Source organism: Arachis ipaensis, chromosome B2, assembly GCF_059453495.1.
Source record: "Arachis ipaensis isolate K30076 ecotype BB chromosome B2, ASM5945349v1, whole genome shotgun sequence".
Lineage (NCBI taxonomy): Eukaryota > Viridiplantae > Streptophyta > Magnoliopsida > Fabales > Fabaceae > Arachis > Arachis ipaensis.
In genome coordinates, this window is record NC_142437.1 from 104,766,805 (window position 1) to 104,781,570 (window position 14,766).

The following is a 14,766-nucleotide window of genomic DNA, read 5'->3' on the forward strand; positions in this document are numbered from 1 at the left end:
ATGGAAATTAAAGAATGCTTGAAAGATAAATTTGCTTGAAAGATAAAATTTTGTAAGAATTATAAATCAAAGGTAAAGACAGTGGAAGGAACCCTATAGAAATCGAACTCGAATGCAGACTCAGGAATTCGCTAGGAAATGAGTGTGCTTGAGTGTATTTCTGAAAAGAGGTTCCAACCCTTATTTCCTAAAACTTACTAATATTTATAACCCACTTCCATAACCGACCATTAATTACACGACGCTGCCTGGTATGCGAATTCTTAGGTAACTGTTCTCGCTCCTTTGCCCATGAGCATTACTAGTAAATTCCTAACTCAGAGAAAGCCTTCGACTTCCCTACTTGTGTAACTGCTCGATTCTCCTTTCAAAAAACTATTTGATTCTTCACTCGGATAATTGTTCGATTTGTCAAGGTGTCTAACTCGAGTCCGTGTCCAATAACTTCCAATTAATACTTGCACGTGCGTCTTTTTGGCCTCTACTTCCTTCATGACCCTTTACCAGTATTTCGAATCAGCTTAATCTTTCGAAAAGAATTATTTCGACTAACATAAATATTAATAGGATGATAACAATTATTATATTATATATATTTAATACAAATAATAACAAAAAAAATAATAATTCAATTAGCTAGTTACCTAAAGTCAAATATAACTTTTTAAATATAAATGAGATTATTAGTATTTAGTAGTTTTTTTTATATAATATATATTGATTACTTATTTATTTTTTATCATTTCATTTAATTTATTTTTGATCTTACATATAATAATTATTTTTGTTGAAAAGTTTTTACCATAAATATTATAAAATATCCATTTTGTAATTAAATGCTAATAAATTATTTGAATATTTACATAAAATAAAAAGAGACATTATCTTATCTATACCTATATAATATATATAAAGAGAATTGTGGTTGTTTAATTTAAATTTTTGTTTCTCACAAAAGTTTTTTCCTCACAAATTTTTCATAAAAATTTAAAATTATTTAATTTGAATTATATTTTTTATAGATTCTTTAATTATTAAATTATAATTTTTTTGTATTACATAAAAAATAATCAATAAAAATATAATTTAACAGATATGAGATACTTAACAACGCACTGATATTAATAATAAATGTATCATGTAATAATACCAAAAAATTGTAATAAAAAAATACTTTTAACATAAATTAATATATTTTTTAATGTGTTAATTATATTTATTTATTAAAATCTTGACTACCTAACCTACTCTAATTTTTAAATATCTAAATATATTGATATTACTTTTTTATAATTTTTATATATTATTTTTGTCCCTACTATTATGATTTTTTGGGTTTGGAAAAAGTTCTACAAAAATGAACTTGTGATAGATTCAGAAGTTGTTGGAGATGGCGACAGAATATGTGTTAGTTTAAAGTAGTTTTTTTTAATAAAGTATTTTTATTCAATTTAAAATTTATTTGGCTACGTCTTTAAAAAAAAGTTCTTTTATTAAAAAAATAAATTATTTTTTTTAAAAGCTAACAATACCTTGCTTTTAATAAGGCAAATACAAAAAACGTTTTTAATACTTAAAAATTCTTTTTTAAAAGATAAAAAAATAAATATTTTTTTCAAAAGCCAATTTAAATTGATCTATTTTTGAAAAAGAATTCCAACCTCTATTGCTGTATCTTGTCAATTTAAAGACTAATCTGACCAATTTGATACTGCCAAGAGTCAATTCTAAAGAATTCAAAAAATATATGTTTCTGTTGTAAAATAAATAACTAAGAAGGATAAATATAAAATAAGAAAGAGAGAGAGAATATTTGTTTTTATTATTGCTGTATCTCATGCCTCATATATGAACCCCTATTTATACATGTATGAGATTCTTATTTTCAACTTTCATTAAAGTTCAGTTTGGCTTGGAAAAATCAGTCGCCCATGTAATCAATGGTCATCCACATCAGCTCTTATCACAACACTCTCCCTTGGATGACCATTTAGGATTATTGCCTCGTTAAAACCTTACTAAAAAAATCCAGTAGGAAAAAACCTTAGTGAAGGAAAAAGAGTACAATATCCTTTGTGATAGGGACTGTTTCATTAAAAACCTTGTTAAGAAAAACCCAATGAGAGAAAAACCTGACCAAGGAAAAAAGAGTACAGTCTCCCCCTCTTGTCGACATCATTTAATGTCTCAAAATCGGCGCATCCCAATCTCATGTACCAATCTTTCAAAAGAGGATTTTGGTAGTTACTTTGTAAATAAATCTGCCAAATTGTCACTTGAGTGGATCTATTGGACATCAATTGTCCCTTGATTTTGAAGATCATGAGTGAAGAAGAATTTGGGAGAAATATGCTTTGTTCTATCACCTTTTATGTATCCGCGTTTAAGTTGAGCAATGCATGCTGTATTATCTTCAAACAGGACAGTTGGAGCTATCTTATGATCAATTAGTCCACATGATGACAGAATATATTGGATCAAACTCCCGAGTCAAAAATATTCGCGACTTACTTCATGAATCGCTAGTATTTTAGTATGATTAGTGGATGTTGCTGCAATTGTCTGTTTCGTGGACCTCCATGATATAGCTGTACCACCATATGTGAATAGGTATCCTGTTTGAGATCTCCCTTTATGTGGATCAGACAAGTATCCAGCATCTGTATAGTCAACTAATTGTGACTTGGATCCATAGGGATAAAACAATCCCATATCAACCGTTCCATGAAGATATCGAAAGATTTGTTTGATTCCACTCCAATGTCTTCTGGTTGGAGAGGAACTATACCTTGCTAATAAATTTATAGCAAATGATATATCAGTCGTGTATTATTAGCAAGATACATTAGTGCTCCAATGGTACTAAGATATGGTACTTCAGGACCAAGGATATCTTTATTTTTTTTCTTTAGGACGAAATTTATCATTTTCCACATCCAAAGATCTTACAATCATTGGGGTACTTAATGGATATGACTTATCCATATAAAATCTCTTCAAGATCTTTTTTGTGTATGTTGTTTGATGAATAAAGATCCATTTTTTGTATGCTTGATCTGCAGGCCGAGACAAAATTTAGTCTTTCCAAGATCTTTCATCTCAAACTCTTCTTTTAGAGTTTTTATAATTGTTGGAATATCTTCAAGAGTCCCAATGATATTTAAATCATCAACGTACACAGCAATTATAATGAATCCAGATGCAGATTTCTTTATGAAAACACATGGACAGATATCATCATTCTTGAATTCATTTTTGGCCAGATACTCAGTAAGACGATTATACCACATTCGTCCAGATTGCTTTAGACCGTATAAAGATCTTTGCAATTTGACTGAGTATAACCCTTGTGAATATTCATTCGATGGTTTTGATATCTTTAGTCCTTCAGGAACTTTCATATAGATATATCCCGATCTAATGAGCCGTATAAATATGTTGTTACCACATCCATTAAGTGCATATGCAGTTTATGATATGCAGATAAACTGACCAAATAACACAATGTTATCGCATCCACTACAGGGGAATACGTTTCTTCATAATCTATACCTGGCCTCTGAGAAAAATCTTGTGCTATAAGTCAAGCTTTGTAGCATACAACTTCATTTTTCTCATTTCGTTTTCTCACAAATACCCATCGGTATCCAACAGGTTTTGCATCTTCTGGTGTACGGACTACAGGTCCAAAGACTTCACGTTTTGCAAGTGAGTCTAATTCAGCCTTCATGGCTTCTTTCCATTTTGGCCAATCATTCCTTTGTCGACATTCTTCGACTGATCTTGGCTCAAGATCCTTACTTTCATGCATGATATTTAATGCCACATTATATGCAAATATTTCATTGACAATTGTCTTATTCCGGTCCCCTTTTTTTTCTTGTAAAGACATAATTTATCGAGATCTCGTCATTTTCACAATTTTCAGGTACCTGAACGTCTTCTGGCGTTAAAACTATATTAGAATTTTGGACAACTGCAGGTGTCTTTACTATGTCTTTTTCAGCAGAAATAGTATTTACCTCTTTTCTTTTTCGAGGATTTTTGTCTTTGGAACCGACAGGCCTGCCACGCTTCTGGCGTGAATTTGCTTCAGTGGCTATTTGTCTGACTGGACATCAATTTGAATTGGAGAATTTTCTGCTGGTATATAAGATTTGGTTATCCTCTTTGTATCGGAAAATGCATCAGGCAATTCATTTACTATTCTTTGCAAATGTATAATCTTTTGAACTTCTAGTTCACATTGCCCTGATCGAGGATCTAAATGCATCAACGATGATGCATTCCAATTAAGTTCCTTTTCAGGAAGCTTATTTTCTCCCACCTAATGTTGAAAATTTTGATTCATCAAAATGACAATCCACAAATCGGGCTTTAAATACATCCCCAATTTGTATCTCAAGATATATACCTTACTATAGAGGGAGAATCATATCTAACATATTCCCCAATTTTCTTTGGGATCCCATTTTGGTGCGATTAGGTGGTGCAATGGGAACATATATCGCACACCCGAATATTCTTAAATGAAAAACATCTGGCTGCTGGCCAAAAGCTAATTGCATAGGAGAGAACTGATGGTAATTCGTTGGCCTCAAACGAATAAGTGCTGCGGCATGTAAAATAGCATGCCCCCAAACCGAGGTTGGGAGATTTGTTCTCATAAGTAAGGGTCTAGCAATTAATTAGAGGCGTTTAATAAGTAATTCTGCTAACCCATTTTGTGTGTGAACATGAGCTACTGGATGTTCAACACTTATTCCATTAGCCATACAATAAGCATCAAAAGCTTGGGAAGTAAATTCACCAGCATTATCAAGACGAATTGCTTTGATTGGGTTTTTTGGAAATTGTGCTTTTAATCGAATAATTTGAGCCAATAATCTCGCAAACACCAGGTTGCGAGAAGACAATAAGCAGATATGTGACCATCTTGAAGATGCGTCTATCAGGACCATAAAATATCTAAAAGATCCACATGGTGGATGAATAGGTCCACATATATCACCTTGAATCCTTTATAGAAATTTAGGAGATTCAAATTCAATCTTTACTGGTGACTTCCTTAAAATTAACTTCCCTTGAGAACATGTAGCACAACAAAATTCACTAGATTTAAGAATCTTCTGATTCTTTAGTGAATGTCCATGGGAGTTTTCAATAATTCTCCGCATCATGGTTGTTTCCGGATGACCCAATCGGTTGTGCCAAATTATGAATTCATTTAGGTTAGTAAACTTCTGGTTTACAGTGGCATGTGATTCAATTGTACTAATTTTGGTATAATATAACTCTTTTTATTTGAATCATGAATTGTGTACTCATGACTTCCCTCATTCATAGTCTCAATATGATATCTATTTCGGCGAATATCTTTAAAGCTCAACAAATTTCTTAGAGACTTGGTAGACAATAGTGCATTATTTATTATGAATTTTGTTCCTCCGAGAAACAAATTATAACTCTTCCGGAGCCTTCAATCACATTGCCTGGGCCAATAATAGTATTAACATATTCTTCTTTTGGCACAAGATGGGTAAAATATATATCACTTTTGAGAATGGTGTGCGAACTTGCACTATCCGCAAGGCATACATCTTCATTATATATTCTTGTCATTTTCTTCAAAGACAAATAATAATAATAAAATAAGTAGTATGCATAGTTGAATTGAATACTTGATCGAAATTATTTTTTTAAAAAATACTGTACATAAAAATAATGTCATATACTAAAATTTTATTTTAAAACTTGACACATTTAATCATTTCAAAATTCATAAATATTAATATTTTATTATTTATATACATCATATTTGAAACTTAAATACATAGAAAATAAAACTTAACAATAAGTTCTTTACATTATTTATTTACATGGATACTTAACAATCCCACATATTAAACTATTCCATCATTGATCAAATGACCAATATTTCTTTCAGGATCTTCAAAGAAATCAGATACATCATAATGAGTGGTGGAATTTTCAGCATCATTTGAAACAAAATTCGTTCCCTTTCCTTTGTCATTCTTTTTCAAAGATGTTTGATAAAGATCGACTAGGTGCCTTGGTGTACGACAGGTACGCGACCAATGGCCCTTTCCACCACAACGGAAACACTTATCTTCTGTTGATTTCTTTTGTCCAATATTTCTTTCTTTATCCCACTTTTGGTGAGATCCTCTCTTTTGAACATAATTCCTTTTTCTTCCATAATTTTTCTTGTTGCCAAAACCTTGCCATTTACCTCTTTTGGGGTAATGATTTGCCGCATTTACTTCGGAAAATGGGATTGTGCCAGCTGGACGCGCTTCATGATTCCTTAAAAGTAATTCATTGTTGCGTTCAGCAGCAAGAAGGCAAGAAATTAACTCAAAATATTTTTTAAATCTTTTTTCTCGATGCTGCTGCTGCAGGAGTACATTTGAAGTATGAAAGATCGAGAAAGTTTTCTCTAACATATCATTATCAGTTATCTTTTTTCCACATAATCTCATTCGTGAGGTGATTCAAAATATTGCCGAATTATAATCATTTATGGATTTAAAATCCTGTAGACATAAGTGCGTCCATTCATATCGGGCTTGAGAAAATATCACCGTTTTTGGATTATTGTACCTTTCTTCAAGGTCTTTTCACAGATCTGCATGATCTTTTAATGTGAGATATTCATTTTTCAATCCTTCGTCAAGATGATAACAAAGGAAAATTATGGCTTTGATTTTATCCTTCTGAGATACATTATTTTCAGCCTTAATGGTTTCTCCAAAATCCATTAAATCAATATGGATTTCAGCATTCAGTATCCATGATAAATAGTTGTTTCCAGATATATCAAGAGCATTAAATTCAAGATGAGATAACTTCAACATAATGAAAATTTGTTACCTGAGCCTTCCTAAAATTTGATCAGAGTCTCATGCTGATAACGCGTTGTAAAATAAATAACTAAGAAAGATAAATATAAAATAAGAAAGAGAGAAAATATTTATTTTTATTATTACTGAATCTCATACCTCATATATGAACCCCTATTTATATATGTATAAAATTCTTATTTTTAACTTTTATTAAAGTTCAGTTTGGTTTAAAAAAATCAGCCGCCCATGTAACCAATTATCATTCACATCATCTCTTATCACAATAGTTTCCGCCTAATGCAAAAGATAGATAACTACTACATACATTATAAGCTTCATTCTTTAACGTATTACATCAAATCGAGATCCTTCAAAAACCTCTTTTTAAATAATTAATCTTGATAATTTTGAACAATAATTATTTTAATACTTTCTATTTCAATTGTGTTTGTTGCTGAACTAATCATTTAGTTTAAATTTATTTGTTGCTGAAAATAATTATTTAGCTATTTTTTTTACTTAAAATCATCATTTAATTAAATTTACTATCAATTATCATTAAATTTGTTATTGTCTTGCTAAAATAATTACTTAATTAAATTTTTTATTATAAAAAATTATCATAGTTGATTGTTTTTTGTTGCTAAAAAAATTATACTTAATTTTTATTAATATATTATATTTGTGGAGCATTTTAATTTTTTATTTAATTTTATTTTTATAATTTTATATTTTTATTTATTTTGACCGGATCATCAGTAACTCGTCGATTAAACCAGTGACCTGCGACCCGGTTTTATATGATCGGCTCAATGATCAGGTTCTAATAAGTAATAACTATGTCTCTTTCAGTCTCTCTCTCACTCTGTCTGTCAGACACCTTAACCGCCGCCTACTTCTTTCTCCGGTATCACTCCCATTTCTTTACTTCGACTTTAGCTGTGTTAGTTTTCTCTCCACCGTTGCTGTTGCTATGTAATGTCTCTCCGGCGAGGCTGCAACCTGTGACCTCGACACCGATCTGCTCTCCTCTGCTGTTGCGCTCTCTGCTCACCCAGTCGCGGTCACTTCCTCTGTACTCTCTCTCTCGCCGCTGATCAGTTTTCTCCACCGGTCTGCTCTCTTCTAGTTTTGTGTCTCTCTCTCAATATCTTGATTTCTGATTAATTGATATTGAATATTGATGACTTGATATAAGAATATGGATTAGTTTAATTTTTTAAATTTCTATTTTATTAGGTTAGTTCTGGTTTTGCCTCTTTATTAGGTGAATATAAGCTTGATTAAATTCAGCGGGAGCTCTTTAATCTTTGTGATTTCTGTTCTGCCAAATAGAGCCTTACTTTGCTTATGTATGATTAAACCTTGTTACTTTATGAATGAATCAACTAATTAATATTCCGGAGCCTTAATTTTCTTCTTTGTTGCTTGTCATTTGAATTTAATTAAAGATTGGAAGAAAATAGGCCTTAGTTTGGAATTCAAACCATAAAGTCTGGAATTTTGATTCTACAAACCATAACTTCCTGTGGATGAGCTTGAGGTTTTCATGTCTTTTTCATTAGTAAGTACTGACATATACGTTGGAGATTATATCTCGATGAACCTGATGACTTAACATCTGGCCAAATGAAATAGTAAGGCATGTTCAAAGTTGATTCTGCGGACAGATCCTAAGCTTAATTATATAATTTCTAATACTGTGTGCTCGCACTGAATTTGCTATAGTTGGAACTGTAATAATTGGTTCATATGGAGCTCCCTTCTCTGTTAATGTCATAGACACATTTTAGTTCTCCAAGCTAATCCTTAGCACCTCTTTAAGCCTTTAGATAGTAATGTTGTTGGCTTTGGATATTGTTGTGACATTTTTCCTGAGTTATCTTTGTAAAAGTTTCTGACATAATCTTTAAAGTTAGGCGGTTCCTTGCCATTCATGATTTCTGAAAAATAAACAAATAAATAAAGGGAAAAAAAAGAGAACGTAATAATGATGCATATGTAGGGGGAGAAGATTTTCAACAATAGATTGTCCAAATTTCAAACACACTTCTTTGATTCTTTCAATTTACATTTATTCCCTTTGATCTAATAGGTTAATTAACTTATGAAATTTCCATTGTCACCAGCACGTGGTAAGACTGAGGAATTCCAGCTTTCATGACATTTGGTTACTTTTCAAAGTCAATATTTAAAGCTAATTCCTATAGCTACAGGAAAGCAAACAAAAGCATTAGGAAGAAGGATATAGTGACATGCGGAGCTATGTCTGTATTTTAAGGAAATTATAAAGAAAGATTTGAGAAATTTTAAAAAGAAATAAAAAACATAAAGGAAGAAGTAGAAGCAGGTTTCCCAAAACTTGGTTCTTCTTTGTTTCCTTTCGTTACTAGATGGTAATGTTTTGCAGCAAAATTCATCATAGTTTCTAATGGCTAAGTGGCGGGTCTTGCATTGTTTGTTTGCCTCATTTGTGTTTGGTAACTTGTTTGATAATATTTTGGCATATGTTTTGTAACAAGAAATCAATGACAATATGTGCACGTCATGTGTTTGATGAACCTATTGTTGGCTACCTTTGATTCTCAGGGTGAATTCTAATCATTGTCCATGAGTCTCTATGATGAATTCAAAGAGATTCTAAAGATTCAGAAGTTTCGAAGATTGGTGTCATATACTGGATTCTACTGCTTTGCCACACTCATAAGCTATGCTTATGTTAGCAATACGTGAGTCTAATGTTGTCACAACCTTTTTTTTTAATACTAGATTTTGCATGCTTTACAAGATTGGTTTGAATGCTAATCTCTGGAGTGATATATGATTTGGTGTTTCAGAACCCGAGCTGGATATTCCAGAGCCGATCAATTCTACGCATCGTACCCGGCTGGTACTGAGCTATTAACAGATACTTCCAAGGTATTTGCCATTATATAATTTAGAACATGCGCAGCTTTTATACCTTTTTTTCTTTAAGGATAATAGTAGTGTTTGCAAATTGTTATTAGTTGTACAAAGCTGCTCTTGGAAACTGCTTTGAAGCTGAAGAGTGGGGTCCAATTGAGTTCTGCATCATGGCCAAACACTTCGATCGTCAAGGGAAGGCTCCATATGCATACCATTCAGTAAGTTTCAAGCCTATATGTTACTCTCTATTTTGATTTTTCTTAATTTTAGAATTGTTTATATTAATTCTGGAATCAGAACAATTTTTACTTTTTACCACTGATATTGATACTTAAAGACATTGCTGTGTAAATCCTAGTTTTATGTGAAACTCGAATCTTATGATTCTTTCATTTTAGAGTAATTGGTCAAGTTGGTTCATCAAATTTCAGGCACGAATCAATTTAATCATTTGAATTTCTTGGTTCCTCACGTTCTGTGTCTGAATTTTTTTAACAGTTATTAAATTTAATAATTCCTTTAACTTCTACAAGGATAGTACAATAAAATCACAACTACTTTTCAAATCCCTTCCATTTCCTTTCTTCACCAAAATGAAATTACTAACACATCCTAGTGAATACACTTTTAGTCAAATTCAGAGTTATTCCTGGCCATTTGTCATTATAGCACTATTATTAAGGAACCATTGAACAGTCTCTCTTCCTGGCTAAGTGACTTTGTGAGGTCCACTTCATAGTTTCATCTAAAGTAATATAGAGAAATCATTGATAAGAAGGTGCATCAATATTTTCTTGAAAAATTGACTTTTCAAAGGATAATGCAAGTATATGGGTGAGTACGTAAAGGATGGATTTTTTCAGTCTTGTCTATTGAATGTTTGAGGAATATTATAGTTGCTGATATTGGAGAGTTAAAAGATGAAATAAAAATGCTTAAATGTTAGAATTCAGGTCCTACACTAGTGTAAGATAGGTAAGTTCTGCAAATAGAAAATATAAACAAAAAGTTATATGGTAAAGCATAATCATAGAAACGTATTGGAGGAATTATGATTGAAGTCTTTAATAATATTTGCAATTGCAAGTATCACGTAAAATATTTTTCCTTCTTAACATTTTGTTGACGGCTAAGCATTTCATTGGACTCAATCCAACCATGGGAGGTGTACTTTTAGTCAGGACTGCAAGATTTTAAACATGTTTCTAATCCTTTTAAATGGAGCAAATTATAGTTTTGGTTTCTCAAATTGTTTTTTTTTTAATCCAGATCTTTTCAAAAATGCTTGGTTTTAGTACAATCATTTTGAACAATGCATGTATCCACATTGGTCCTCAAGAATGATTTCTAGAAAAGTTTGGAATAAAGCCAAAAAAAAGTTGATGGAGGAGGGACTAAAACTAGAATTTGCTATATGTACAAGGAAAAGAAAACATATTTAAGCATAACTGCATGGCTTCAACATTACACACTTTTTTTTTTTTCGTTTTTTATTACGCTGTATTTGGTTTGGGTCTGTTTGAAGTGTATATGGAAGGTATAGGTAGTTTAGCCCACATCTTAGTGGTTAAATCTCTACATCCAAGCTTAAGAGTGTGCTTGGATAAAACATTTGGAATGTATTTTTTAAAATCCTTTAACTTAAAATGTTTTGTTTGGACATTAATACAAAGAAGTTTATAAATTCCAAGGATCTTAATAGCGTAGAGAATCCAAGATACCTCGGGAGAGAAGGAATCAAGACTCTTTTTATTATCCTTTCATGAAAACTTGATTGATAATATAGAAAGAAAAGAATTTGCAATCAAACTTGCCACATATGTATCCCTTTTCATCTTTTCTTGCTGCATATACAAATAAGGTATTTTAAAGTTCCATGTATTTGGATTTTGGCAATTTACTTATATTGCATTTTAAATTCTTTAAAATTTTAAAATACCTTATCCAAACTAAGGTCCCCAGACCATCACCTCCTTCCCCTTAGTATCTTAGGTCAAAAAAGGTTCATAGGCAAAGGATTTTGAGTTTTCACCCTCCTCTTTCCATTACATGTGACATATAGCCTTTTAAATTCAAGGGAGGATCACTTTAAAATTAAATTCTTAAATGTTAGACATCTACATTTTGAATGAGGTGGCCGGGAGAGGTTTAGCATATTTGGGTTAAATTGAAACATGATACATGATAGGGGACAATGACATTATTTGATGCATATAACCGACTCCATCTAGGGTTCAAGGACATTATTTGATGCATATAACCGACTCCATCTAGCAGGAAAATGTTTTGTTGTTTTAGAACATTTTACTTTTAATATCATTGTATTTTGGCTTCTTACAGAAATACATGGCACACTTGCTTTCACTTGGACAGCTTGATGGAAGTGGTTAATGGGAGAAGTTAACCATTTAACTCCGATGATATTTGATAATTTGGGAGTTGTTTTAATATAATAATTACATAGCCATATGAAAATTACTTGATGATTACTGAGTACTTGCTCAAGTTTTGGGCTGCCATGTATGCTATAACTGGCTTTTTATGATCAAAGAATATAGTATCTTGAGCATTGATTCTGTTTTTTGTCTTTAAAAAAAAAAAGATTTATCATGCTTCTTGTCCATATACAAACTCTTTCTATTCTTCCCAAGATATTGTATGACTTGTTGCTTGCCAATAAGTACAACATTAACTACCTTCTCTGTTTTTTAATATTCTACTCTTGAACATGAACACCTAGTAGTTGTGCAAATGTAGAAGATGATAGAGGCACCGGAAGAAAAGTTAAGTATAGCAGAGTAAAAAGGGGAACTAAGGAAAAAAGGAGGGTATTTTGGAAAAAGAATATAAAAAAATGTTGAATAAGAGTGATATTAGTAATTTTGGAATTACATTGTCGCTGCTTTACATTTTTTTTCCAGGATTTTCTTCCGATCTGTTTGTTATTTTGTCTACTAATTTGATAACCCATTTACAATATTTGTCGACCTAATAAATTTTAAAAATGTATTATCACTAATATATTTAGCCATTATATTAATGTTAAAAAATCTATATATAAAGTCCCATCAGCATCGTGCATCGTGCATCGCAAAAGCGACTACTGTAATATAATACATTTTACTCATGACCTTCTATATTGGTAAGTGGCCATGCAATATGCATATTCAAATTATGGTATGTACTTTTTGTCTTTATTATTATATATGATTGGTAGTTAATTTATATGTTAGAAGAATATTGCATTACTGTATTATTCTACTATTTCACACATCATCTCCGATCCCTATTCAAAGGTTTATATATCGTTTGTTCTTTTTGTTCTTCTTGTGTCTTCTCAAGCCTTGAATTACGTACTAGTTGAGGGTGAGTCTTCTTTTTGATTTCTTGACCAAAAATTAAAGAATGTATTTCCTATTTGTTTCTTTTCGTTTATATATATACATAATTAAATAGAGATAGTGGATGTTTAGTATGAAACTTTATTCCTGCTTGATACATGGACAGTGGAATTTTGTAACTTGTAGGTATGATAGATAAATGTTAACTATATATGTGATATTGTAATATGTATGTCTACTTCATAGTCAATTATTGTTGCTTTTGTTATGTTCCCTCTCGCATAATAACATGCATATGTGCTAATTATACATTTTGTAGTAATTTTTACTTGGTCTACACATGCAGGAAAAAATGCAACCTAACATAAATATGAAAATATATGGAGGACTATCAAAAAAGATGTGAGATTTATGAATATAAGAATAAAAGAAACAATTTGCTAAAATTTATTATCAAAAAATTGGTTCTCTAGTTGGACTCTAAACATATAGAATAGATTTCGTTTCAGTCGGGTTGAGAATAATTATAGAAAACTAACTTTTAATTAGTTAATATTAGTCAATTTTTTTTTATCATAAAATTATTTTTATAATTTTCCCTTGATAAGGTTCAGGGTTAGTGTTTAAGATTCATGATAAAGATTATGATTTAAGATTTAAAATTTAGAATTTAAGATTTAGAAATTAGGATTTAAAATTTAGGATTTATAGTAAGTCGGCAACAATAGTGCAACGGTCACTGGTTAATAATGAGTGGTAGGTGAGCAGGGAAGTTTTGTACGGTGTTAAAAAAAAGAAACAACAGTGAAAAAAATGATGGTTGGATATAAGAATAAAAAAGTCATTTAAAAAATAAATAAATTTAAAGGTTTTTTAGAGACTTGAGAAGAAGGGTTGAATTAAAGAACATAATAATAGTAACTCAAACAAATTATTTACTGATAAATCAGTAGATTATTTAGGTTTTTGTCTCCTCTCGAAAATGCAGTAACAAAAATAAAGGGAGAAGGTAACACAATGATATATCCTGACTTGGTCACTAAGTGCAATGTGTGATATATTCTGATTTGGTCACTAAGTGCAATGTCTCCACTATAAATCATGTTGAAATTTCTATTATAATCAATTTGATTTCGATCACTAATACAAGAGTTCAAATCAACTCTTTGACATCTAAGCTCTACCTAATTTAGAACATTTCTAAGTGCTCACCTAACTTAGAAAATGTGAACTATATGAACTCTATCTGAACTTAAACCTCTGAATTACTACTAAGCTCAAATCAAACTTAGGAACCTCTAAGTGCTAATTCAACTTAAAGAAAGAGGAACTAATCCTAGTTCAAGCAACCGAAAACTTCATTACAAAGATATGAATATTATGGCTTTTGTCAAAACTCTCTCTCTTGCCTTTTACCATTCTTGGCTTTTTCTATAATTTCTCACCCAAGCATAACTTTGTCTTTTTCAATTACAAAAAGATAGAATAGAAAAAGATGAAAATAAGATTATTCAAATAAGCTTTTGTGAAGAATAAGATGAAATATGAGTGCTCTGTGTTTACCTCTTTTTTCTTGAGTTCATCCTTAAAAGATTGCCAATTATATAATGATGATCAATCTCCAACCATGAATTTTCCATCTTCAATTTTAA

General features: G+C 31.1%; 1 protein-coding gene across 1 annotated transcript; it reads left to right on the forward strand.

Annotated features, from left to right (window-relative positions):
- Window positions 1-7,658: 7,658 nt before the first annotated feature.
- LOC107625640 (uncharacterized) lies at window positions 7,659-12,342 on the forward strand. Its single transcript, XM_016328333.3, has 5 exons — window positions 7,659-7,979; window positions 9,456-9,595; window positions 9,704-9,785; window positions 9,875-9,991; window positions 12,114-12,342. The coding sequence occupies exons 2-5, from the start codon at window positions 9,477-9,479 to the stop codon at window positions 12,162-12,164; spliced, it is 369 nt and encodes a 122-aa protein (XP_016183819.1). The 5' UTR covers window positions 7,659-7,979; window positions 9,456-9,476; the 3' UTR covers window positions 12,165-12,342.
- Window positions 12,343-14,766: the final 2,424 nt, after the last annotated feature.

Excerpts from the sequence above, each read along its gene's own strand:
- LOC107625640 (XM_016328333.3), top strand. The coding sequence starts at position 9,477 with ATGAGTCTCTATGATGAATTCAAAGAGATTCTAAAGATTCAGAAGTTT. Across the intron at positions 9,786-9,874 it reads TATTAACAGATACTTCCAAG|TTGTACAAAGCTGCTCTTGG; the intron begins GTATTTGCCATT and ends AATTGTTATTAG. Across the intron at positions 9,992-12,113 it reads CTCCATATGCATACCATTCA|AAATACATGGCACACTTGCT; the intron begins GTAAGTTTCAAG and ends GGCTTCTTACAG.